The sequence below is a fragment of the Tenrec ecaudatus genome, chromosome 6 (genome assembly GCF_050624435.1).
Source record: "Tenrec ecaudatus isolate mTenEca1 chromosome 6, mTenEca1.hap1, whole genome shotgun sequence".
Classification (NCBI taxonomy): Eukaryota; Metazoa; Chordata; class Mammalia; order Afrosoricida; family Tenrecidae; genus Tenrec; species Tenrec ecaudatus.
In genome coordinates this window covers 173,279,368-173,304,982 of record NC_134535.1, presented here as the reverse complement: position 1 = coordinate 173,304,982, position 25,615 = coordinate 173,279,368, and the positions used below count along the sequence as shown (strand labels likewise).

The window sequence follows — 25,615 nt, the reverse complement described above, 5'->3', positions numbered from 1 at the left end:
CGGTAAATTCACAAGAGCAAGACACAACAATCTATTTCCATGAAGATTACAGCCTTGGAAACCCCAAGGGGCAGGTCTACTCAGGCCTGCGGGTGGCTATGCGTCAGAATCAACTTGATGCCAGTGGATTTGGTTTGGGTTCGCAATATCTTCTCCATGTCATGGCACCATTGACATATTTCTATAACAGGTTTCACCCATTTTACTAGAATCATGACTTGTCGGCATTATTTTCCATGAATCTGTGAGCTAGCTGAGGATAAGGATTTTGTTTCATTGATTTCCATGTCTCCATTGCCCAGCATAGAGCCCACTGGACGAAGGAATTCTGGTGCGTCTGCTCACAGCCACTGGTGTGGAGGTGCAGGAGAGTAAAATATAGGCAGTAAGTATGACTTAAGGGGCAATGGCATAGTTGTTAATAACCATCATCGAATGAAGGAGAGAGTCACGGACATTACTGAGGTGTGAGGAGGTTTTAGATGTGTGGACATGGGGAAGAAGTAGCAGACACTCAGTATTAGGAGAACTCTAGAGACCAATTTGACAGAAGCTAAGCGTTATGCATTGGATTGTTTCCCAAAATTATGTACAGAAGTAAAGGCACCTATACCTGCGGATGTGATACTGCTTGGCTAGAGGATTTTCTTTGTTATCTTAGTTAAGTAATAACAGAATGGAATGGGTTCCCTCTGCAATCACGTCTGAGTTATGACAAGAACAGAACAAACACAGAGGCACACATGGGGAGGGGAGAGAGATGTCCACGAATGCCAAGGAATGCCAAGGAATGCCAAGGAATGCCAAGGCACGGCGGGTGGCTCCAGAGTGACTTGCGAGGAAGAACACCATGCTGGAGACTTGATTCAGACCCGAAGCCCCCTCCGCTGTGAACCACTCGAGTTCTTCGAAGGCAGCCCCTGCTGCTGTTTCCATCACAGCTACGCGGATAACCACCACCAGAGAAAGAGGGTAAAACTTCCAGAAGGACAATGTGAAGTCCCTGCAACCCCCCAGACAGGAGTAAGAACACAAAAGTGGCCACTGGCGCTCAGGGACACTTGCTGCACCAGTTGTCAGAGACGAGCTGAGCTGTGGACATTAGCCCGTGATGCCCATTTAAGAAATGGAAACATCAGAGGAGTGGGAGAATACACCCGGCTATACCTTTTATTTTCAACGTTGTTCTTGTCGTCAAATTCTTGATCACGAATCGGAGGGGCGGTCACTGCTGTGCTTTTTGTGTTACCAAGTTCTTTTTCTTGCTTCCGGGCTAGATGTCCTCTTGCAGCTGAAACGCAGTAGGCACAGAGGAGGCGTGTTGATAAGGAAATAAAAACACATTGCTTACATGAATAGAGACAAGTTTTATTTTTATATAAGTGACCACCACTCAATATCAAAGAGGAAAATGAAAATAAAATCACATGCAGAAAAGGCTTAAAATATGGAAATTATACGTGACTCTTCCAGATGATAAGCTACAGCAAGAGCCAAAGAACTTTTTGTACTAAAAAAAATACTAAGATGAAACTAAAGTAATAGAGCAAATTGATGACCAAGAACAGGTTTTCATTTGTGAGTAGATATTTTCATTTGCTTTTTAAATATTCAGCTCTTCATAGAAGAGAACTCTTTCATAAATGTATGTTTGGGGCCTTTTGCTCAATCTGATATTTGAGGTCAGAGATAGTTCAGAATTTAAAACATTCTTTTTAATTTTTGGAAGCTAATGCAGGGTAAATATCATGCCTTGCATAACATTCAGTGTAGCAAATAAATTCTGTAGCAACCTGAAGATGCTGGACTTGTTGTTACATGTGTCACCGGCAGATCACAGGTTGCTAACAAGCCTTTCCCCAAACCCGCTGCCACGTTCTTCCACATATTGCTCAGCTTCATGGATTATTTGCTCAGCAGAATAAAATGGTGAAAGGGCACAATCCTGATGCACACTTTTCTTGTTTTTAATCCACTCAGTATTTCCTTGTTCCGTTGGAACCACTGCCTCCTTGTTCAGGTACAGGTTCTGCTGAGCAAAAGGAAGTGTCTTGCAATTCCAGGTCTTCTCGATGCTATCCATAGTTTGTTATGATCCCAGAGTTAATGCCTGTGCAAAGCGCAAGTAGACATTTTAATAGTATTTTTTTTTACTGCCAGTCAAGATCCATTTGACATCAGCAATGATATTGCTCATGCCATATCCTCTTACGAATCCATCCTGAGTCTTTGGAAGCTCCCTGTAGATGCACTGATGCAACCCTTATTGAATGTTTTCAGTAAAACTTGCCTGTGATATTTATGATACTGCTCAATAATTACTGCATTCTGTGGGGTCACCTGCCTTTGGAATGGACACAAATATGGATTTTTTCCCCCAGTGTGATACCAGGTAACTCACACATTTCGGGGCATCGACCAGTAAACGCTCCAGTGCTTCAGTGGCACAAGGGCTCTGGGCAGCACTCCATCTTCGTTTGATGCTCCCAACATTGTTCAATATTGTGCTCAAAGAATCTTTTAGTATTGAAACTTGAGGCCTGATTTTTTTCCCCCTTCAGTTCTGTCAGCCTGATACGTGCAGAGTAATTTCTTTTTACGATTTTCTAACTCTAGGTCTTTGCAATTTTATTATAATCCTTGATTTTGTCATATCAAGCTGCCCTTTGAAATGTTCTATTTAGCTGTCATATTGCATCATTTCTTTATTTGCTCCACCAACCATGAGCAAGTTTCAGACTCACTTCTGACATCCATTTTGATCTTTTCTTTCGTTCTTTCTTTCTTTCTTTCTTTCTTTCTTTCTTTCTTTCTTTCTTTCTTTCTTTCTTTCACTTTTAAATGATGTTTTGCTGTCTTCATGCACGGTGTCCATGATTGTCATCCCACAACTCAAGTCTTCTGTCATTAGTATTCAACGAGTCACATGTATTCTTGTGGACCACACTCAAGGTCATATTTTGTCTCTTGTGGACTTGTTTTAATTTTTTTCAACTTCAACTTGAACTTAAATATTGGAAATTGGTGGTCCATTCCACAGTCAACTCCTGGCCTCATTTGGCTGCAGATATTGCGCTTCTCCATGGTTTCATCTTACAGATGTAGTCAATTTGCTTCCTGTGTGTTCTCTGTCGAAGGACATGTGTTTCATTACTGTTTATGTTGCTGAAAAATGGTATTTGCAAGGAAGAAGTCATTGGTCTTGTAACATTCTATCATGCAATCTCCAGCTTAATTTCTACCACCAAAACCATATCTTCCAACTACTATTTCCCTTTGGTTTCCAACTTTTGCATTTCAATCACCAATAATTATCAATGCATTTGGATTGTATGCTTGAGCAATTTCAGGCTGAAGACACTGGTAGGAGTCTTCATCCCCAGCATTAGTGGCGAGTGCACATATCTGAGTCATAGTTTTGCTCACTGGACGTCCTGGGATATGTCCAGATATGCTCTCACAGACGAAAAGAGATCTTGAAGTATTCTTCTTGACGGTGAACGCATTGCCAGTCCTTTGGAATTTGTCATCCTCAACGGAGGAATCCATATGGTTGATCCCAAATGGCCAATGCCAGTCTACTTCCGCACACAAATGCCCACCGTGTTAAACTTTATGTGTTCCATTTCATTTTTTCTAACTTTCATTTAGCTCCATGAAATGTACATTCCATGCTCTGATAATTAATGGATGTTTACACCGATTACGTCTCATTTTGAGCTGTAATCTTTCAGTAAATGAAGGTCCTGGAAACTTACCTCCATCCCCATCCTGATGGTTGACTCTACTTGCAAAGACAGCTCTTCCTCAGTAGTGTTTTGAGAGTCCCAACCTGAGGGGCTCGTCCATGACACTACACCTGACAATGGTGTATTCCTCTTCACAAGATTTCCAGTACCTGCCAAGGTCCCGCTACTACTCATGAGATTTTTCAGAGACTATCGCTCAAGTGGACAACCTATCCTGCTTTCATATTCTGTTCTCAGTCCACAAGCTCCATGGAAACCTGCTCACCCTGACTACCCTGCTGGTGTTTGAAATACCAGTAACATAGCTTCCCACATTCCCGCACCCTGGAAACCACCAGAGTAGGACAGACTGGCAGTCAAGTGAGCATGGACGTTTTACAGACAATGTGTAGGATGCTCTACTAAGAGGGCTGCATAAGAGGTCAGGAGTCACTGCCAAGTAAGTTATGAAAAATCTTCTTAGGGATTCATGTATTTTGAGTTGTACCTATGGGGTTACCTCTTAGGTGCCACCTGTCAGGGCTCTCTTTTTGATGTTTGGTGTTAGTGAGATGCTGAGGACTGAAAAGTCCCAAAAAAGGATGATAACGTATCACTTGTGGATAGAATAGGAACTGGAGAGTGAATTTTCTCTTAGTCAGCTCTTCTGTCCATCATATAAGTTCTTTAGAACCATTAGTGGATCAAACCTACCATCCATAAAAGAGATGAATTGGAAGAAGGAAATCTCAGCATGCACTGCCTGTGATATTAATGTGTGTCAGGTTATAAAGAAAAAAGATACTTTGGTTCTCATGGATGCCCAATGAAAAGATTTTGGAAAACATGATAAAAAGCCATTCTAGATTTTAAATTTAGTTTCTGATAGGAACATAGATAGTGGAACGCAAAGGCCATTAAAATAATTTGTCATAAAAATTTAAAGTGAAGCGTGATTATAAATATGATCTCCCCTCAGTCAACAGAAAAAATAGATGCCCTTTAACAACAAGGGATTTAATTAAAGTGTCAAACAAACCAAAACAAAAACCATGGCAAGGGTAACCTTTTGAATAAAATAGAAAAAAAATCCCACAAAACCAAAACTCTCTTATTGTCCAAGGAGTGATAGAGATGATTCTTGAGGTACTGTATTTACGCCAGTCACACGTCTCTCTTCCACAAGCAAACATTGTGTTACATTTACACTAGCTGGAATATTTTATGATTAAATAACTTTGTTTAAAATAAAACAGTTCTCCAAGTATTAAAAGTGTCAATCATTAAAACCATCTGATTAGATTTTGCTTAGAGAACAGCATCATGGCCACAGAGTCTGGAAAGAAAGACCACAAACTCTGTCATAATGGCAGATTTGTACCTAAGAAGCAGTTAAAGATTTGATCTCATGCCCATATCTCATCATAATACCGAAGGAGTCCCTGCGTGGCTCTACAAGGTAAGTGCTGAACTGCTAGCTGGGAACTTGATAGTTCCACCTTCCCCCCGCGCCCCCAGAGGTGCCTTGGAAAACAGATCTGACACTGTTTTTGAGAGATCACTGCCATAAGAACTCTCTGGAGCAGTTCTACTCTGCACGCATGGGACTGGCATGACAGCAAGTGCCACGCCACACAGAACATGAAGCTTTGTTCGACGGTGAGATGTAGGTGAGTACCTGATTGTATTATGAGAGCGCTTGTTTTTCTTTTCGCTTGTATTTTGTGGTACCTTCTTGAGCCCAAGAATCCTCTGATACAGGCTTGAGTCAAAATAAGCTTGTCAATGGTTTCCTTTCTCATTAAATTCAACTGCTCCACATGATAATATTTAAGGAACACCTTCAACGAATGAAAATAAAATAGAATGAAATGACAGCACCCAGGTAAGAAACAGTCACGAGCTGTGCTTTGGCGAAAGGACGACAGTCAGACTCTTCGTAGATTGGGGCCGTCACCAGCTTGTGCTCCTTGCGCTTGGACAGTGCTCTGCCATTATAGGTTTTTATGCTTGAGGAAGACCTCTCCCTGAGCAGGTATGCAGATGTTAGTCTTACTGGTTAATAGGCAACTTTAGGTTTTGATGGCTGGGTCAACAAAGGTAATGGATGTCGAGTTATTTCATCCAAGTTTTATCATCGTAAACCAAACCAAAACCACAGCCATAAAGCCATCAAGTTGATCCTGACTCAGAGACACAGAGCCTCACTGGTGTTCTGACTCTCTAGGAGAAGATAGTCTCATCTTTTGCCCATTTAGTGACTGATGGGTTTGAACGGCCAACTCTGAGGCCAGCAGTGCAGATCTTAACCTGACCGCACCACCTATGGCAGTGGGTTAAAAACAAAAACAAAAATCATTCAAACCAAATCAAACTCACTGAAATTAGGTGGATTCTAACTTCGGTGACTTTATAGGGCAGAGTAGTGTGGGCGTAGCTAGTACCCCACACGGGTTCAGCAAGCGCAATTGTATGATTAAGATATATAAAGATTATATATATGTAATATATATATAATTGTATGGTTAAGATATATAAAGATTATATAAGATATATAAAGATTATATATAAGATATATAAAGAATATATATGGTTAAGATATATAAAGATTATAATGAAGTCATAAGGAATAATAGGAGAGAGTAAAATAAAGAAGTCAGGCACATTTCATGGTAGCATGCTCACCTCAGCTCCTCTTGGTGTTATAGGGCAGGAGAGAGAGATTTATTGCTAACCAAGGCTTATATATCTTTAGGGGTGTGTATGCCTCCTAATTATAGGTAAAGACATACGTCACAACAAGGGGCTGTACAATAGGCAATACAAGCAATAGGAGGGGGCTATACAATGGACATAAGTGTAAAGGGAAGGGGATGAACTAGGGATGTACACATGATAGGAAGGGGAGGAACTGGGAGTATGCATGTGACAAGAAGGGTGGCCCCCAGATTCATGATGGCGACCTAACCTTGGTCACCCTGGAGTGGGCTTGACGTCCCTGGGCTCTCCTGCAATCTACTACTATCCTTATCAGAAGGGAGTGGGCCCCACCTAGGGCAGGACAGACCACACAGTCTGATTGCTCTACATGGCTGATAACCCTTAGGGAGAATCACCTCTGACCTACTTCCGCTCCTCCCGGGTAGTCCTTTGGCAGGTGCAGCAAGCAGCTAGGTTTGGCATATATTTGGGGGAGACAACTTGGGAGAAATCTTCTGTTTGCCACAGAGTAGAACTTGTCCTGTGGGCTCCAAGGGTTTTCATCTTTCTGGAAACAGAGAGCCTTATCTGCCTCTCTTGGCACAGCTTGTCGTTTGCATAGCTGACCTGCGGCTTTGAATCAGAACTCTCTGTGCTACCCGACCTCACAGACACTAGGAAAAACTAGTTTTTATAACTATTATTTTCTTGAAGACAATACTATCTTTTAAGTATAGATAATAATGATAGTTACATTACGTCACCCATCAAACATTCATTGAGATCTATCATATATGACCTTAGGAGGCCTGGCAGTGATGGCTTGCAAGATTCACAACTGCGGTGCCAGTGGTTCAAACCCACTAGGTACCTCACAGGAAAAAGATGAGGCTATCTGATCCCGAAAGATTTACAGCCTCGGAAACCCTGTAAGAAGTGGCTGTGGCCTGGAATAGACTGGATGGCAGTTGGTTTGGGGTTTACTCTAAGTCGTATTCTCTGGTAAATAAGGCAGGTGTTCACTGAGCCCCTGAGGCTAAGGGGGCTCACTGTGTGGTCACTGGGGAGAGACTAAGGCAGAGAAGAGGCCGGAATCAAACCGACTTTCTCACTCGGTCCCATGATGATCCTGGGCAAGGAGGGCTGCCTTTGGATAATTCTAAGATCAAAATGAGTCAGAGTAAGACAGGGGCCTGAAGGAAGGCTGGGAACTGTGCTCATGACAGAATTTTCAACCCCCTAGAAAGCAATAGGGAACACCCCTCCCTGTGCTTTCTTTAAAGGCTCGATTTATTAGTAATGGTCACTTCATAAAGAATGTATTAAACTCACTAAGAAAGCCACTCGAACTCAAATTTAATAGCTGAGTCATGGGACCTGGTGACTCCTGAAGGCAGAATTCGCCTAGCATTCCATTGCTTAAAAGCTTGGCACCAAGGGCAAATGGCTCAGCGTTACAGGTTTTGATTGAATCCAGTTTTAATTTCTACAGGCCTCCTGATGCAAATATATTTAGTCCATTCTGCTGTTGACAATTCATTTAAAATTCAATCTGCTTAAAAAGGTCATCTTCGTTTCTACACAGCATTGGAAATGTTTCTATATTAAATATTTCTATCCATCTTAATGAGTTGGGAAAGGTGAACTGGAAAAATACAAATAACTTTTAAATGCTACTTAAATACCACACTGAGCAGGAACCTCAAAGGATGCTTTTGCTAGTTAAAACTCCATTTGAAGTGCCGGAGTGCTTCAGGCCCCAAACCAGATCAGATTTCAGCCCGATGCAGTTCCTCTTTGTGAGCATCGAAGAGAACACGAGGCAACTGTGGGGCCCAGTGGTTAGCGTTGGGTCCCCCCAGGAGCAGGGCGGGGCTTTCCACTGTCACTGAGTCACAGCGTCGGAAACCCGCGGGGTGGTCCTCCTCCGTCCGCGGGTCACCAGGCGGTGCAGGGGACCGGACGGCCGTGCGCTTGGAAATGGTGTGAGGAACACACTCGAATGTGCGCTCTTGGAGAGACAGAGTCAAACATGGAAGTAAATATGGAATACTGGACGTGGGGGCACTCAGCCTCAGGCAGTCACTTTAAAACCTCCCTACACGTTTTCTAAAGAAGCCCTTAAACGGGTTCAACCCCGAATCCTCATCAGAACGCTCTGGCAACTCCCCCCACCTCCCCGCACCCCCTCCTCCTGAGACACAGCTTGTGTTTGCACGTGGCCGTGCCCGCACACGTGGACATTCATCTTCGCCTGATTCTGTGGTGTGGCTGAGAGTGGCTTGCTCTACGCTCCGAGCGCTTTCGGTTGCCTGTGTTTCCCACCCATCCCCTCGTGAGGCACTTCATGCACCCCTTAGACACGACGCCCTGCTTATTTCTTTATGGCCATCTTGTTGTGCTTTTAGGATAGGCCCCAAAGCGAACACACCTTTCTCTAAGCATTCACTTGTATTCCATATTCAACATGGGCAATACTTTCTTACGTCCTCCTCTAAGACACTGGCTCTCAACCTCCTCATGCCGCGACCCTGTCATACAGGTCCTCATGTTGTGGTGACCCCCCCAGCCATAACATTATTTTTGTTGCTACTTCATCACTGTCATTTTGCTGCTGTTATGAATTGAATGACCCCTGTGAAAGGGTCGTTCAACCCCCGAAGGGGTCACGACCCACAGGTTGAGAACCGCTGGGATTAAAGAAACTCACGTCTCACAGGGTCTCAAATCTAATACATAAATGCATCTTTTCCAAGTATCACATATACTGAGTCAAATAATAATGAATATATTACTCAGATCAACTTCAAATTTGCCATAGAAGCAGATTTGAAAATTAGAAGTGGGAACCCGCCCCCCCCCCCCGCCCAGGAATGCTACTGTGACCACTACGATTCTCTATAGTTTGGTTTGGTATTTTAAACTCTATTTGGTGTTGATATAATCAATATGCATATTATCTGAAGTGAAGTTTTATCTTTTAAAAATGGATCTCCAAGATAGATTTTTCTTGAATTTCATGTAAAACATTTTTAGAAAGAATAAAAGTTTTCAATTTTGATGAAGAAGGAAACCTTTGTGAATGTATATATTCATAGACCCCAGTTTTTAGCTAGCCATTCAGTTTAATATTCATTGTGAAGTATTATAGTTTTCATTAAATCCTGCATAACTGCTAAAATGTCCTTCTGTACATTGTATGTGCACATGCATTACTTTTGTTTTTCCAAGAGTCCAGTGCTCAAGACCGACTTTTTCCAGAATGGTGGCACAGGTGTCCGGACTCACTGGGGGCTCTTCGTTCCACTTGTAGCAGAGAATAGAGTACCTTAAATGGGAAAAGGGCTGATTAGTGCTGTACACAGGTGCAGCGTCTCAGGTAGGGGCTGGCAGACACCGGGCAGGGTTGTGCAGGGATGGGAAAGGGATCCCCCCCAACTTCAGGCGGGGTCATCCTGCGAGCATTCTCAGAACCACCCACGAATAGACTCAATTCCAGACGGATGAAAAACTGGAGCAGTCCATTTGGGTCAATTTGAGTACTATTTCCACTTTAGTAATTGCTTTTCAACCCTTTATCCTACAGTCACTGACAAAAACTCTCCTCTCCCTAAAATAAACATAAATAAAGAACAGAACATATCTTAGTTGGGATCTGAAAAAGCAAAAGAAAACAAACTTCTCTGGGCACTGAAATCAAAAGTGAGAGGAAGCAGAGAAACATATTTATTCTTCTTATCACCTTCAGGAAACCACTTGAGTGAAGATGTTTAATTAACCCAAATAATTATAATGAATATGAATTGATGACATTTTACTTATCAATTTATCAGTTGCTGTTACATATATCAGCTCATTTAATGCTCATACCATAAATAGGGCAAATGCTCTTATTTACCCAAGCCATGAGTTTTCCCACGGTCTCACTGTCCCCTACGCATGTGAGAGTTGGACCCTGCTAAGGACGACTGAAGAAGAAGGGGCGCCTTTGGAAGATGGGGTTGGGAAGAAGAGGGAAAGTACCGTGGGCTGCCCGAAGAACACACACATCTGTCTTGCAAGCGCAGCCAGAGTGCTCCCTACACCGGCCAGCGGTCCTCCATCTTCCTCAGGCCGCGCCCCTGCCATGCAGTGACCCCCAACCGTAACATTATTGTCATTGCTACTTCATCACTGCACGTTTGCTACCGTTATGAATCATCATGTAAATATTTGATAGGCAGGATGTACTAGGCGACCTGTGAAAGGGTCGTTCGACCCCCCCAAGGGGTCGCAACACACAGGTTGAGAGCTGCTGCTACAGGAATAGATGGTGAGACACTAGTCCCTGGAAAAGGACATCGTGCTTAGAGAAGCAGAGAGGTGGCGTAAGAGAGGAAGACCTGTGGTAAGACGGATTGGCACAGCGGCAGCAGCAATGGCTTCACACGTGACACCTGTTAGGACGGCTTGGGAACAAAGCAGTGTCTTGCTCTGTGGCTTGAAGTGGAACTTGCTCTGTCTCGACGAAGGGGAGCTGATGGGGCAGCGCTTAACGAGAACAACAACAACAATAACAACAACGATTCTCATCATGTCTATTTACGGAGGAGAACACTGAAGCTTCAAGCTTACAGAGCATCGCTGATCGAATAAGACCACGCATGCACTGTGACCCAGGTGGGATTCAAATAGAGGTGTTCTCATTCCAAAGCATACGTACTGACCTACGTATTCCACTAAACTATGTCATGTAATGCATGCTGGCAACATCAGAGTTCTGGGAAACTAACCATAGAGTGTAGGTCCCTAGTGGAAAAACTGGATCCAACTTAGGTGGTTTTGTAGTATAAGGGTTAATTTGAAGCAACTACAGTAAATTAAAATTGTGTCCCTTTCCTTAAGACTGTATCTTTGTCACAAAACAAGAGTTTATCTACCACAGAATAGGTAGAGGCTCTGATGAGATATGCATCCTACTGGGAGGGCCAGGCAAAAGCTAATGTAGGACGCAGGAGGGTCGTTCAGGCCTATTAACATCCCCACGGGACCTTACACATCACTCTGGTTTCCTAAGATCCCATGCCAATTTGGGTAACAGCTTTCAAATTAGCGGCGACAAAGGAGCATGTCTCCCTGGTACTTCTTGTATTCGGACCACCCATTTACAATGTCTCTGTATACTCTTCTTCCTGTATTTTTGTTATTCTGGAATAGCACAGAAGCCAAGCCAAACCAAACCAGTTGCCATTGAGTGGACTCTGACTCGTGGCGACCCTACGGGTTCCAGTGTAGAAGTAATACGCCTTATAGTTTTCCATGGTTGGCCACTCAGAGTTGGAATCCACTCGATGGCAGTAGGTTTTAAAACTTCATTTTATTTTATAATATTTTCCCCAAACCATTTCATTGAGAGCCAACATGGATATGATATCATTCCACAGTTCAATCACATCAAGCAGTACTGTACAATTGCTACCACCTTCCATTTCAGAACATCCTCTTCCTTCTTGAACTCCTTGATATCAGCTCCCACTGTGCCCTCAGGAGCTCTTATTCTACTTGCTGTCTATATAGGTTCATCAATCCTGGGTTCCATATACTGAGAAAAAGAAACTATATAACCAAAATTCAAGAGGGCTACCCTCAATGACAAAGTACTTCTGAGTATTTTGTTCCCTAATATGAACCAACCGACCAACCCACAGAAAATGTTGAAAACCAGATCAGGCCCAACGTGCAACAGAGAGGGAATCAAGTGACAATGTTTTAACCGCGAAAGCCAGGTTTATAATTTTGAGCTCCCAATGCACTCTGGGTGGTGACGGGTGTCTTTCCATCCTTCTCCTATGGATAAAGGCTTATATCCTGTATAGATCTCAGGCACATACCTCGGGCTGCTGATGTCATCCATAGCCTTCTGGAAACCAGTTTAGTCTCTGACACTAGTCCCTCCTTAGGTTTCAGATGATATGACTTACAATCCTTAGGTCACTGATGTTGGTGTGCTTCTTCCATGTGGACTTAGTTGACATCTCACTTAGATGGTTGCTTGTTTGGAAATGAGCCTTTAAGACTCCAGATGCTAGTCTATCTGATAGCCGGACACCATCTAATTTCTTCCACACTTGGCTATACACCCCTATCTTCTGTGTTCCCTTCCTAAAGGTGAGTATCGATCAGGGGCATGACGTAAGAACTAACCGTTCTTAAATTGGAGCTAGGATTAAGTGCGAGCCCAAAACCTATTCCTGCATCTATGTTTTCTTTTTCTGTCTGCCTTTGGCTTCTTTTAGAGACCTCCTTGCTAATTAATGGTAGAGAGTCTTATTGATCATCTCCCTGGAGCACAAAGATCTTCCATTAATATTGTCATTGATCAGCTCCTGGTACAATTTTTTAAAACACTGTTGAGGGAGGGATATTGGGCCAATGTAGGCTAACACCACATCGCAGTACCCGAATTAGTCACTTGTACAGAATCAATCCTGTCGTCACTGGATGCAGTTTACACAAACAAGGGGAGTTGGGTATCAGGAAAGTTTTACAATAATATTCACTGAGAATGTCGGCCACAGGTTTGCTGGAATAATATATGTCTTCATACAGCCTGTAGGGCTTTGATGTAGTAAGTCGACGACTGTCTGCCTACCGGCGGTTTAATACTCTCAGTAAGTTCTCTTTTGCTTCTTCAAACACCATGAATTTTCAGTTTCAAGTTCTCAGGTTACACGTGTGTTTGAGGTAGTGTTCAGCTCACCTAGTGGAGTTTCCACATCCGATCTCTCTGGTGCGGTCTTTGCAGATTGCTGTGCACTGTGAAAATCCAGGATTCAATGCTCCAGTGTTCTATGGCACTGGGCCTGGGTCCCCAGGATGTGCCCAGAAACTCAGTGAGTGTGGCTTATTTGGTGTATATTACTGGGGATACTCCCCCCTTAGGGTTCTTAAAAATATTTTTGGTTATCTTTCCCTCCACTTTGAGGTCAGCCCCCTCCCCCCATTTTTCTATAAGTAGTCATGCACTTCCGCTCCCCCAGACGTGTCTGCTCCCTTTCCCCTCTCCTGACTGACTTTCCCATCAGTATCCCTCTTCCCTCTGGTAGGGATGGCTACTTGTCCGGAGGGACCTCATCATAACTTGCATGGCAGCCACTGAGTAGTCAACATCCCCTCCCCGCCCCTTGACAATTTGATCCCAGCTGATGTGAGGAGCCCTCTGCCACAGTGACTTCAAGATTCATGGCTAGAGAGGATGGTGCATTGTTCATCAGCACCAGCCAGGTACTTCACCAGGTATCTGGCTAGCTGGCCAGCAGATTAGATGGGGATGACTTTTTGAAAGTAGCTTGCCAGTTCTTTCTTCCGTGTGGATTTGGAACCTCTGAACAGCCAAATTTTCTATGAGTATCTATCTGAATGCTTCACCCTTAGGGCCACCCAGGGATCCTCTATGAGAACATCACATTTACATGCATTTTAAAATTTATTCTCATTTCTGACCTTCCAAATAACCTGTTGACTACAATATCATCCTGACAGCAGGTTTAGCTCTCTTTATGGTCCATAGAATAAAACCATGGAAACTTCAGAAAATATAACTTTAACTCAGCATTCAAAAACACTCTTTTCATAATTTTAGCTCAACTAACAGATTTTCCTCCTCTTCTTCTTTTTTAATTACCGAGGGGCCCTGTTAGCATAGTGGGTTAAAAAGTGGGTTTCTAACTTCAAGGTCAGCAGTTTGACTTCACCAGATGCACTGTGGGAGAAATGGGGCCTTCTCTTCCCCTAAACATTTACAACCTGGGTAAATCTTGGAAATCCAAATAATCAGGTCTACTCTGTTCAAATAGGTTGCTATGTGTAGGAATTTGATGGCAGTAGATAGTTGATTCTTTCCCCCTTCATGACCACTAACACCCACTCTGCCAATCCAGTCGACTCCAAGTCCCTCGAATACATACACAGATGGTGGGAAGTTCACTCTGCTGCTCCTGCTTATGGGAAAAGGGCACCCCGGGGTACAGGAAGGTCAGCACCGCGGATTTGTTTGTGTAGAGTGCTGAGCCATGAGCCAGGGCCGTGCCAGTCGTAGCTGCTTTCGTGCAGCCCTGTTGCTCTAGCAAGTGTGTCTCTTCCCTGCAGAACTGTGGGTGCCACGGCTTGTCTAGCTCAACCTGAGCAATAATAGCCAAACAGTCCCAAGTCAGTGGAGGCAAAAAGAAGGCTCGTGTTTCCTCTTCCTGGGTTTTGCTGCTGTTCTTACCAAGGTAGAGGAAAGAAAGCACCTGCTATTTGTGCAGCAAAATGGTGATAATTTGGTTTGAGTGCCTGTGAGGCCGAGGCAGATTTAATATAGCAGTGGACAGGAGCCACCGAGACCACAGGCCGGTCACGGTGTGGAACTCATTTCCAAGATGTCCAGAGTCCGTCTTTCCTGCTTTCTATCAGTCTGCGCACTCTTTGTATCTGGTGTGGTCAAGGTTGGTGATCTGAGCCTCCAAATGTTGGGTCAATTGGAATTAAAATCCTCACCTCAGTGCAGTAAATCCCAGGACCTCGACGCTAATCCATTCTAGAAGGAGTATGGAGATGTGATGCGGTCAAGTTCCGAATCAATTTTTCCCATAAGAAATAACTGAAAATGGATTGATCTGTTCTCGACCACCAAGTTTTTACCCTATCCTTGCCTTTTGATACAAAACATGACATAGAGATGTCAAAGTAAATAAGTTCAGAGTTAAATAATATAATTTAAATAAGAAACACAGCATTTAAAAAGTTTTAAACAATGACAGTGTGGCCCATATCTTGAGGGTGATGAGGATCTGGATGTGTGGACATCGATGTGGAGAGGAGGGATGGAGAGAGAGTCACTGTCTAGAAGGAGAATTCCCTTCCTTAAAATCAACTGGTAGACATGGGAGAAGCACACCAGCCTGTGTGGCCACGAGGTGTAGAAAGGACCAGGTATCAGATGTCAAAGAACAAAAAATCATATCAGTAGGTGCTCACCTTACTGATGTGATCCCTGAAGACAAATGTGTGCATAAGCAAATGTGGTGAAGAAAGCTGATGGTGCCTGGCTATCAAAAGATATAGCGTCTGTGGTCTTAAAGGCTTGAAGATAAAAAAGCGACCATCTAGCTGAGAAGTAACAAAGCCCACATGGAAGAAGCACACCAGCCTGTGTGATCACGATGTTCCAAAGGGATCAGGTATCAGGTATCAAAGAACAAAAAAATCATACCATTGTAAATGAGGGTGAGTGCAGAGTGGAGACACAAAGCCCATCTGTAGGCAACTGGACACCCCCTTACTGAAGGGGCGCGGGGAAGAGACGAGCCAGTCAGGGTGCAGTGTAGCACCATGAAACATACAACATCCTTCTATTTCTTAAATGCTTCCTCCCCCCCATGATCATGATCCCAATTCTACCTTACAAATCTGGCTAGATCAGAGGATGTATATTGGTACAGATAGGAACTGGAAACACAGGGAATCCAGGACAGATTATCCCTTCAGGACCAATGGTGAGAGTGGCGATCCTGGGAGGGTGGAGGGAGGATGGAGTGGAAAGGGGCAACTGATTTCAAGGATCTCCATATAACCTTCTCCCTGGGGGATGGACAACAGAAAAGTGGTAAAGGGAGATGTCAGACAGTGTAAGACATGACAAAATAATAATTTATGAATGAGGAAGGGTTCATGAGGGAGGGAAGAGTAAGGAGGGAGGGAGAAAAATGAGGAGCTGATATCAAGGGCTCAAGTAGAAAGCAAATGTTTTGAGAAAGATGATGGCAACAAATGTACAAATGTATTTGACACAATGTATGTATGTATGAATTGGGATAAGAATTGTATGAGCTCCCAAGAAAATGATTAAAAAAAAATCAACTGGTAGTTGCTTTCAGGAGTTTCCCCCCTTCTTTGCCTTTTTTCACTAGGAAATTGGCTGGTTTTCTCTGAAAAAAAGCTGTCTAATGTGGTCTGCTGTTGGCAATTCTTGAACTGTTTTCTAAAGCAGTTTACTACACAGCCACAAAATGTTTAAACAACGCGTACTAACAACGTCAACTAAAGCTGAGTGACCCACACATGAACTGCTTTGATTACAAAAATCACGTGTGTCGGGTGAGATTCTGATGTTTTGTTCGAGCTACATACGATGCAAAATTTTCTCAACATCTTGTGCTAAAATCAAATTATGTTGAGTACTGATACGGCCGAGGATGGGGGTTCTATTGTATATCCACCCCAAACTCGCTGCTTTGCAGTCGATGCTGACTCAGTGACCCCTGTGGGTTTGAGACTGTCACTGCTGACGGGAGTAGAAAGCCCTGTCTTTCTCCCGAGGAGCTACGGGTGGTTTTGAACTGCAGACCTAGAGGATCGCAGCCCAGTGGGTAACCACTAGGACTCCCTAGTGCTTTATATAGCGCCTTGTAAATAAAAAATTACTAAAATTTACATAAATATTATATGCAAAACATTTACCTAAGCAAGGTAAAGACTTACTATTTTAAAAATGAAATACATGATCAGAAGGTCATATTTTAATTGCAGTTTGACATTTGAAACCTTTTCGAATGAAGTCTTTTGGGTTACTTCCCTCTAAGCACAGACCGGAGAATGAATCCCTTGGTCAATAGAAATAGCAAGATTCGCTATTTCTTGATGCTGGACGTATAGAGAATTCAATAACAAGATTCGCTATTTCTTGATGCTGGACGTATAGAGAATTCAATAGCAAGATTCGCTATTTCTTGATGCTGGACGTATAGAGAATTCAATAGCAAGATTCGCTATTTCTTGATGCTGGACGTATAGAGAATTCAATAGCAAGATTCGCTACTTCTTGATGCTGGACGTATAGAGAATTCAATAACAAGATTCGCTACTTCTTGATGCTGGACGTATAGAGAATTCAATAACAAGATTCGCTATTTCTTGATGCTGGACGTATAGAGAATTGAGTCTGTGTGAAGGAAAATCATAATGAAATTCTAGTTTCAATTCTGAATTCTGAGACTTGAAGTTTTAAAGTCTATCTTCAACTACTTTAAAGGATCAGCCACTATAAAAGTCAGGATAGTTACAGAATTTTGCTCCGCACCACAAAAAGCAATAGTGTTCTTAAGGTGCCCTATATTTTCTTTTAGATACTAAAGGAAAAAATAAAGAATTTCAGAAATTTTGATAAATTACAGGAGGGAAAATGGAATTCACAGCACATTTAGTAATGATCTCTGATATTCCAGGAGAAAGAATGCTTACGACTTGCCAAATTGGGTGGTGGTGGAGAGCAGAGGTAGTTGATTAGGAATTAGTTTTCTTGTGTACCTAGTAGCATTTCAACACCTTGTTTAATTCTTAATATTACTTTAGACTCTGTAAAAGCCCTGAGGCTGTTCCAGATGGAAGCTTTACCAGAAACTTCTAATAGACTTTCCCTTTGAAGATGAAAACTATTTTAAATTTAACCACTAACAGAAATGCAGCCTAGGGATTTAAAATATTAAATATGTAAGGTATTGGATAGTTATGTAATCACTAATGCCTTACTTAAAATATATGTTTAGGATACAGCTTAATCCATTTTACATTAACTTAAAATATGGAAAAAAATACCTTATATCTAATTGATTATTATTTTTTAAAATCACGTTTAGAGGCTATCTTGTTTGATCATTAAAACAATAATATCTAGCAGAATATTGAAAATAAATGAGGAAACCCCATGATAAAAATGGGGTTCTGTACCCAAGGTGAATGGGTGCGGGGCATGGAGTAGAGACCCAATGCCCATCTGTAGACAATTGGACATGCCTTCACAGAGGGGTCACAGGGAAGAGATGAGTTAGTCAGGGTGCAGTGTAGCACTGATGAAACACGCAACTTTCCTCTTAAGATCTTTGGTGCTTCCTTCCCCCCACTATCATGACCTCAATTCTACCTTATAAATCGGATTAGACCAGAGCAAGCACTGCTACAGATCAGAGCCTGAAACACAGGGAATCTAGGACAGACAAACCCCTCAGGACCAACAAGGAGAGTAGAGATACCAGGAGGATTAGAGGAGGGTAGGGAGAGAAAGGGTGAATGGATCACAAGGATCACCCTAGAACCCCGTGCCAGGGGCACGAATAACGGAAAAGTGGGTGAGGGACAACAGAGGACGATGTAAGATATGGGAAAAAATAATCTATAACTTATCAAGGGTTCGTAAGGAAGGGCAGGTGGGGGAGAGGGGTAAGAAATGGGAAGCGGATATCAGGGGCTCAAGTGGGAAGAGAATGCTTCAAAAACGATGATGTCGGCATATGTGCAAATGCGCTTGACACACTGGAGGAACGTATGGATTGTGATCAGAGATATAAGAGCCCCCAATAAAAGTATTTAAATAAATAAACAGTGCCAAATAACCACCCCCAGCCCCCCATCAAAAAATGTGGCTCTGTAGAAGACGGGGTTTCTTAACCTGGTCACGATTGCTACAAACCCGGCTGGACAATTCTTTGTGGTGGCATCACTCTGTGAACTGGATGCGAGTCAGCAGCCTTCTTGGACTCTCTTGACCAGCTAGGTGCCAGTCACAACTCCCAGCCTCACTTGTGAAAGCCATATGCGTCAGGAGGGACAACATATTCCCCTGCTGGAAACCACTGGACACACAACTAATGACAGAGGTGAGAACGGAGCCCAGATCAATCAACACCTCACAGAGAAGCCTGGGCTTGTGCCTAAACTGCCAGTGCTGGCATGTCAGTTCTTCACGCTGATAGCAAATTTCCAGCCCCTGTGAAAAGTCCACTTTTCTCTTAGATATAAAATAATTTGTATTAACAAAACATTCCCTCATTAACAACCTAAACAGTTCTCTTTCCTCCGTTGTGTCATATATTCTGAACATTTTTATATAAACCGAAGATGGAAATGAAAAAGCAAACACACTGACCGTTTTATGAAGTTAGCAAAAAGTATCCGATGTGAATACCCTAGCCGCCGGATTCTTGCAGTTTCCAGAACTCCTGTATAGCGCAGCTGGAGCAGAACCTTTTCTTGGTCATATTTTCTTGCCTGACGGTCATTGTTCGGTTTGATGCAGCGCACAAAATGAGGCTGACCCACCACCATTTTCGATAATAAGTCCATCAGCGAATACTGCAATCATCATGCAACAGAGATGAATCCCCAGCGTAGCATCCCTGGGCTTTTACTCTCTTTATTCCAAAGAAATAAACTTCAGAAACTGAGTGTGATAAATGCCCACACGAATTCACAGTAACTGAGGGAAGATCTTCATTGATAAAATGTTTATCGAAAAGATATTAGAATGCAGATGTATTCATAAAAACGTAGGTGCAATAACTACAAACTTAGTTATTAAAAGTTTGTATGACAATGCTTTAGGCTACTTCAATGAATAGATATAATGTTTTAAATAGAGTTTGTCTGAAAGTAATTATACCTTATCAGGGAAACATGCTGAATTATAATATTTTGACTCACAGTCTGGCTAATCCTGTTTATGTTATTAATTTCCTTGTCCAACTCTTCCTTTCTACAAAGTATGAAAATACTTATAAATACCCCCAAGCCCTGTCATAACCATCTTACTCTGAAAAAAGCGTGGAGAGGTTGATGCATTTTTTAATATGTGGGGCATAGATCCGAAGTAAGCAAAGCGATATTCATTTAAACACTCTTATCTGTTCCAGTTTGACAATTTTCATAGATTAAAAAAACACACACAGATATGAAGACTATGTTCTGCACCAGCAAATTATCAAAAGCGGTGGCACAGGGGCTGGGCACTGACGTGCTAACAGCAACGCGGTGTTTAAAGCCCACAGAGCCTCTGGGAAAGAATGGCAAGGCTGTCTGCTCCCGTGAAGGTTTGCGGTTTCAGAAACTCAAGGGAGCAGTTCTCCTTGGTCCCACAGGACACGGAGGAGTCTCAATCAGCTCAATGACACGGGTAAGGAGTCTAGCATATGAAAGCAATGTGCTTTCACTAAACATGGATGCCAAACACAGGTACCTCAAAGACAAAGGTCACAATGTCTGACCAACCAACTCTGACTGCATCCCTTCAGTGCTCAGATACAAAACCCTGCACTCATAAATGCGGACAAGCGGCGAAGCGCTGGGTTGGCGTGGTGTTGTGTGGACGTGGCTCCTCTGCTGCGTTCTTCACGCATTTGTGTTTACGTTTCTCCGGACAGCGTCCTTGCTTTAGTCAGGCGAGCATCTGCCAGGCACTGGGACATGAAGGTGAGATACACGTGCGTGCACAGCAGGAGTTGACTGCAACTGGTGGCATTATCGGGGAATTAGAAGCTGGGATGGCGTAGCAGGCTGTCCATTGAGCTGTAGACCGCAAGGTTAGCGGTTCAAGCTCACTGGCTTTGCTCAGATTGACGAAGTCGGGACTCTCAAAGGGGCAGTTCTACTCTGCTTGTCGGGGTGACTCGATGACGAGCGTGTGTGTGTGTGAGCATGTGTGTATGAGAGAGTATGTGTGGGTGTGAGTGTGTGAGCATGTGTGTGTGAGTGTCAGTGTGTGTGTGAAGTGTTTGAGAGAGTGTGAGAGTGTGTGAATGTGTTTGAGAGTATGAGTGTGTGTGAGAGTGTGAGTGTGTACGAGTGTGTGTGTTTGAGAGTGTGAGAGCGTGTATGTGTTTGAGAGCATGTGTGAGTGAGTGTGAGTACATGAGTGTGTGTGAGAGCATGTGAGTGTGTTTGAGAGAGTGCGTGTGTGAGCGTGAGTGTGTGTGTGAGCATGTGTGTGAGCATGTGTGTGTTTGAGAGAGCATGTGTGAGTGTGAGAGAGCGTGTGTGTGAGCATGTGTGAGTGTGTGTGAGAACATGTGAGTGTGTTTGAGTGTGTGTGTGTGAATGTGAGAGTGTGTGAGAGCGTGTGTGAGCATGCGTGTGAGAGTGTATGAGAGCGTGTGTGAGCATGCATGTGAGAGTGTGTGAGAGCGTGTGTGAGCATGCATGTGAGTGTGTGTGAGCATGCGTGTGAGTGTGTTTGAGAGTGTGAGTGTGAGTGTGTGTGAGAGCATGTGAGTATGTGAGTGTGTTTGAGAGAGTGTGAGAGCATGTGTGTGAGCATGTGTGTGTGAGAGCATGTGTGTGAGTGTGTGAGCATGTGTGAGTGTGAGAGCCTGTGTGAGAGCCTGTGTGAGAGCGTGAATGTGTTTGAGAGAGTGTGTGTGAGTGAGAGCCTGTGTGAGTATGTGTGAGTGTGAGAGCATGTGTGAGAGCCTGTGTGAGAGCGTGTGAGTGTGTTTGAGAGAGTGTGTGAATGTGCATGTGTGTGTGTGTGGAGTTTTACTGTAGCACTGCTCCGTGGAGTTTTCAGAACCGGCAGCTTTCAGAAGCAGAGTGCCATGCCTGTCCTCCCAGGCACCTCTGCGTGGGTTTGAACCACCAACTGTTCAGTTTAACTGCCTGTTTAGCGGTTTGCATTACTGAGGGGCTCTCTGGCAAGGTAGGCATTTTTCAGGGACCACCAAGGCACAGTTAGAAACAATCTGACAGCTACGACCCATGCACTGTGCCATGGTCCCTTGTGAAAATGCCCTACGTTGCTATAGGAGTCCCTCGGTCATGCAAACTGAGGAGGGAGACTCCACGGCCATGAGCTTGCTTTTGCTGGGTGGGATGGGGTGGGGGAGGCACAGCTGTTACACCCACTCGTCTCTGTAGAGGAGACAGACAATTTTAGAAACACTGCATACTGTCTGGAATTGTCTTCTACTGCTTTGCACGCCAACCTGAGGATGAAGCTGATTTTGTGAATGAATCTGGCTCAAGAGTAGCAGAAAGTCTGGCGCCCAGCACCAGTGGTCTGAGGCCTCACTTGAGGCAGACATCGCCTGGCCGTGACGATGCTGGGTGATTTAGCCATATTGCATTTCTGACGCACGGTGGCCGCATCGGCAGTGACCGGGATGTGATGCATTCAGTACGCAGCAGGCTGCATGTGCCCGTGGCCTACACTGGCCTCTCTAATGGAATCTGAAATCCTTCTGAAAGTAGCTGGCTTGTTTTAGGAGCTATTTCTCAAGCCCTCATGCCACATTACACACGTGTGCTAAGCCACCTGAGTAGCATCAATGCACGTGGCTCCCACCCTGTCCCCTGCATTATATTACAGTCCTCAGAATTTCCAAGTTTTCAGGTTGTCTTTTCTTTAGTTTCTGTTGGAAACAGAAATGCTATTCCCCAGGATGTCCCCCCATCATATATGCCACACCTAAGATGCTGTTTGCAGACACAAGGTCACTGGCTATACACTTGACGGTCAACTGCTTAAAGGTGATCTGCCTTAATGTGGTCAGCCCTCTAAGGCCACCAGGCCCTATTGTCTGTCCCTCCCTAGTAGGGCTCGCTCCTTTCTGATAAGGATAATGGATTGCTCCCCTGAAGGAGAGCCCAAAGACACCCAAGGTCAAGCCAACTCAGGGACGACCAAGGTTAGGCTGCCACTTTGACCCTAGAGCCTGGCTCTCTTGTTATGTGTATGCCTCCCTGTCACGAATAAGCCTACTGAACAACCCTTTTCTGCTATGGATGTGGCTGCCTGTAATTAGGGGGACTGGCAAGCTCCTAGGGTGTATATAAGCCTTGGTTGGAAATATATTCTCTCTGCTTGGATCTGGCCCCGGAAGTCACGATGGCCCCGGAGCTGAGCACTTGCACGCTTCATCTTGTCTGAGGTCTCTTTGATTTTACCCCTCAGTTACACACCCGCCCTTGGACCTGTTTGATTGTGGAGGCTGGTACCGCACAGATTTCACTGGCCGGTTCATATAATTTCTTCAGAAGATATAAACAATAACTGGAGCCAGCGATAAAGGGAGGGTTATCAAGTGTTCTCTAGCACACCGGGAAAAGACAGTGCTTTTCAGCATTCCTTTCTCCCATATCCAACACGGGAGAAAAGTCCACACTTTGTTTCTCTGCTAAAATTAGCACAGAATGGGTCCCTGGACGTGCTACTGCATCTTCCTGGTATCTTCTTTCTGCCCCAGGGGAGCACGGAGTTCTATTTTACGTCTGCAGTCTTCAGCTCATCCATCTGGAGTCGCTGGGTGGCCTTGACAGTTCACATGCATGATGGAGACACTGGAAGGTCTTATCTACCCAGAGGCACCTCCAAAGACAAGCCTGGCTGTTGAATTCAGAAGAACCCCAATAGCACAGTTCTACTGGGACACGGCCCACACGGGGTGCTGTGAACTGGAATGGACTGGATCCAAACGGTTTTTGTTTTTTATGTGTGGGGGGATCTCAAAGAGGGATGGATTCTCAACCATGCCCCATCTGAAAATTATTATGATATTGGATTAAGAGCCATTTTTTGGATTTAGGTTCATGGTAATGCCCTCGGCTCTATGGGCAGATTTCTATTGTGACGCAGATCTCCAGTAAGACAAGTCTAGGATACCCTATCTAGGTGAAATGTCTAAGGAAATTCAACCCACAGATTTGTGCCAGTACTCTCTAATAAATTCTGCATCTCACCAATATTAATATCAATTTAAAAATGCACTTTTGTTAACAGCAGTAGTACTTGGTCCAAGATTATGATCTATAACTCTCCTTCAGAATGCATAATATCCCTCCTCGATACATAACTTAATATCTTACTCTAAAATATGACGACACCGTTTGTGTGTTCACGTTGGTCGTCTCTCTGGCACGGCGGGTGGCTTCTGCGTTGTCACCCTGAGAAGACCAAGTAAGACAGTGCTGTTTCAGGAGCTAGGCAATGTCGTGGTGTCTTAGTCCCTGCAAGCTGTCTTAGTCGAGGCATTCAAATACAGAAAATATCGAAGTCACCTAGAGTCAGAGCGATGGTTTCACCAGCATCATTGGAATTTCCACTGGTCTTGCTTGGCATGTGAATAGCTGTAGCCTTGAATACAGACTTGTGTGGACCTTAATTGTAATACGCACACACGCTATAAGAGAAGAGCTAGGTATATCTCTTAAACACGTATGGCGATTTTAGCCACTAGAGGTGCTATAAATACAATGCGAAATTATATGTTTAATCAGAAAAGAGAGATCAGAGGGAGATAGAAAAAATGAAGGAAAGGCTGTTTGTTGACTTTTAGCTGCGCACAAATATGGGCTTTGGGAAGGTGCGAGCCTCAAGGTTCCAGCCGTGAAAAATGCGTTTTCTTGGTCGTTGTTGCCTCTCCAGAGCTTCTTTGTGAAACGCATGCATCTTAATTATGTATGACATTTCTAAAAAGACTGTAAGTGAAAATAAATTTGGTGAACTCACCACAATTTTTGAAAACATACACTGAGATTTGAAGCTATTTTTCTCATGAAGAAGTATCCATATTTACCTATAATATTCAATTATTCACAATGGAAGGAGAGGGGGGAGGAGGGGAAAATAAGAGGAGCTGATACCAAGGGCTCGAGAAGAAAGAAAATGTTTTGGAAATGTTGATGGCAACATATGTACAAGTGTGCTTAACACAATTGAATGATGGATTGTTATAAGATTTGTAAGAGCCTCCCAATAAAATGATTAATAAAAAAATGTTGGGAAGGTGGGGTGGAAAGGGGGAACCTATTACAAGAATCTACATATAACCTCTTCCCTGGGGGATGGACAACAGAAAAGTGGGTGAAGGGAGATGTCAGACAGTGTAAGACATGACAAAATAATAATTAATTTATAAATTATCAAGGGTTCATGAGGGAGGGGAGAGCGGGGAAGAAGGGGAAAAACGAGGAGCTGATTCCAAGGGCCCAAGAGGAAGGCAAATGTTTTGAGAATGATGGGGGCAACAAATGTACTAATGTGCTTGACACAATGGATGTATATATGGCTTGTGATAAGAGTTGTATGAGCCACAAATAAAATGATTTAAATTTTAAAAAGGAGAAAATGTTAAAAAAAAGAAAACTGCATTTTCTTACCTTTGCCAGGTCGATTGATTTTTCTGAAGTCCTCACTTGATAGCTTATTTTATTTTTAGTTCTTGAATGTGGCAGATTACCTATGAGAATGTAGATAAAATGAATATATCTTCTAGAATCCTTAATGGCTAGATGATTCTTTCATTTATCTAAATGTTAAAATAAGCATTGTCGATCCCTCAACAGTAATATTTATGTGTTGGTTTAACTATCTGCTGGGAAGCACGGGGTGCTGGTGGTGGTGGTGG

General features: G+C 43.5%; 1 protein-coding gene across 1 annotated transcript in view; it reads right to left on the bottom strand.

Annotated features, from left to right (window-relative positions):
- Window positions 1-25,615, bottom strand: part of MYO3A (myosin IIIA) — a 258,190-nt gene that overhangs the window by 46,114 nt on the left and 186,461 nt on the right. Inside the window, exons 22-27 of the mRNA XM_075553416.1 lie at window positions 25,368-25,447; window positions 24,075-24,152; window positions 19,369-19,574; window positions 9,645-9,756; window positions 5,407-5,569; window positions 1,168-1,291 (exon numbers count right to left, since the gene is read on the bottom strand). Coding sequence (XP_075409531.1) covers window positions 1,168-1,291; window positions 5,407-5,569; window positions 9,645-9,756; window positions 19,369-19,574; window positions 24,075-24,152; window positions 25,368-25,447 — 763 coding nt within the window. The remainder of the gene's footprint in view (window positions 1-1,167; window positions 1,292-5,406; window positions 5,570-9,644; window positions 9,757-19,368; window positions 19,575-24,074; window positions 24,153-25,367; window positions 25,448-25,615) is intronic.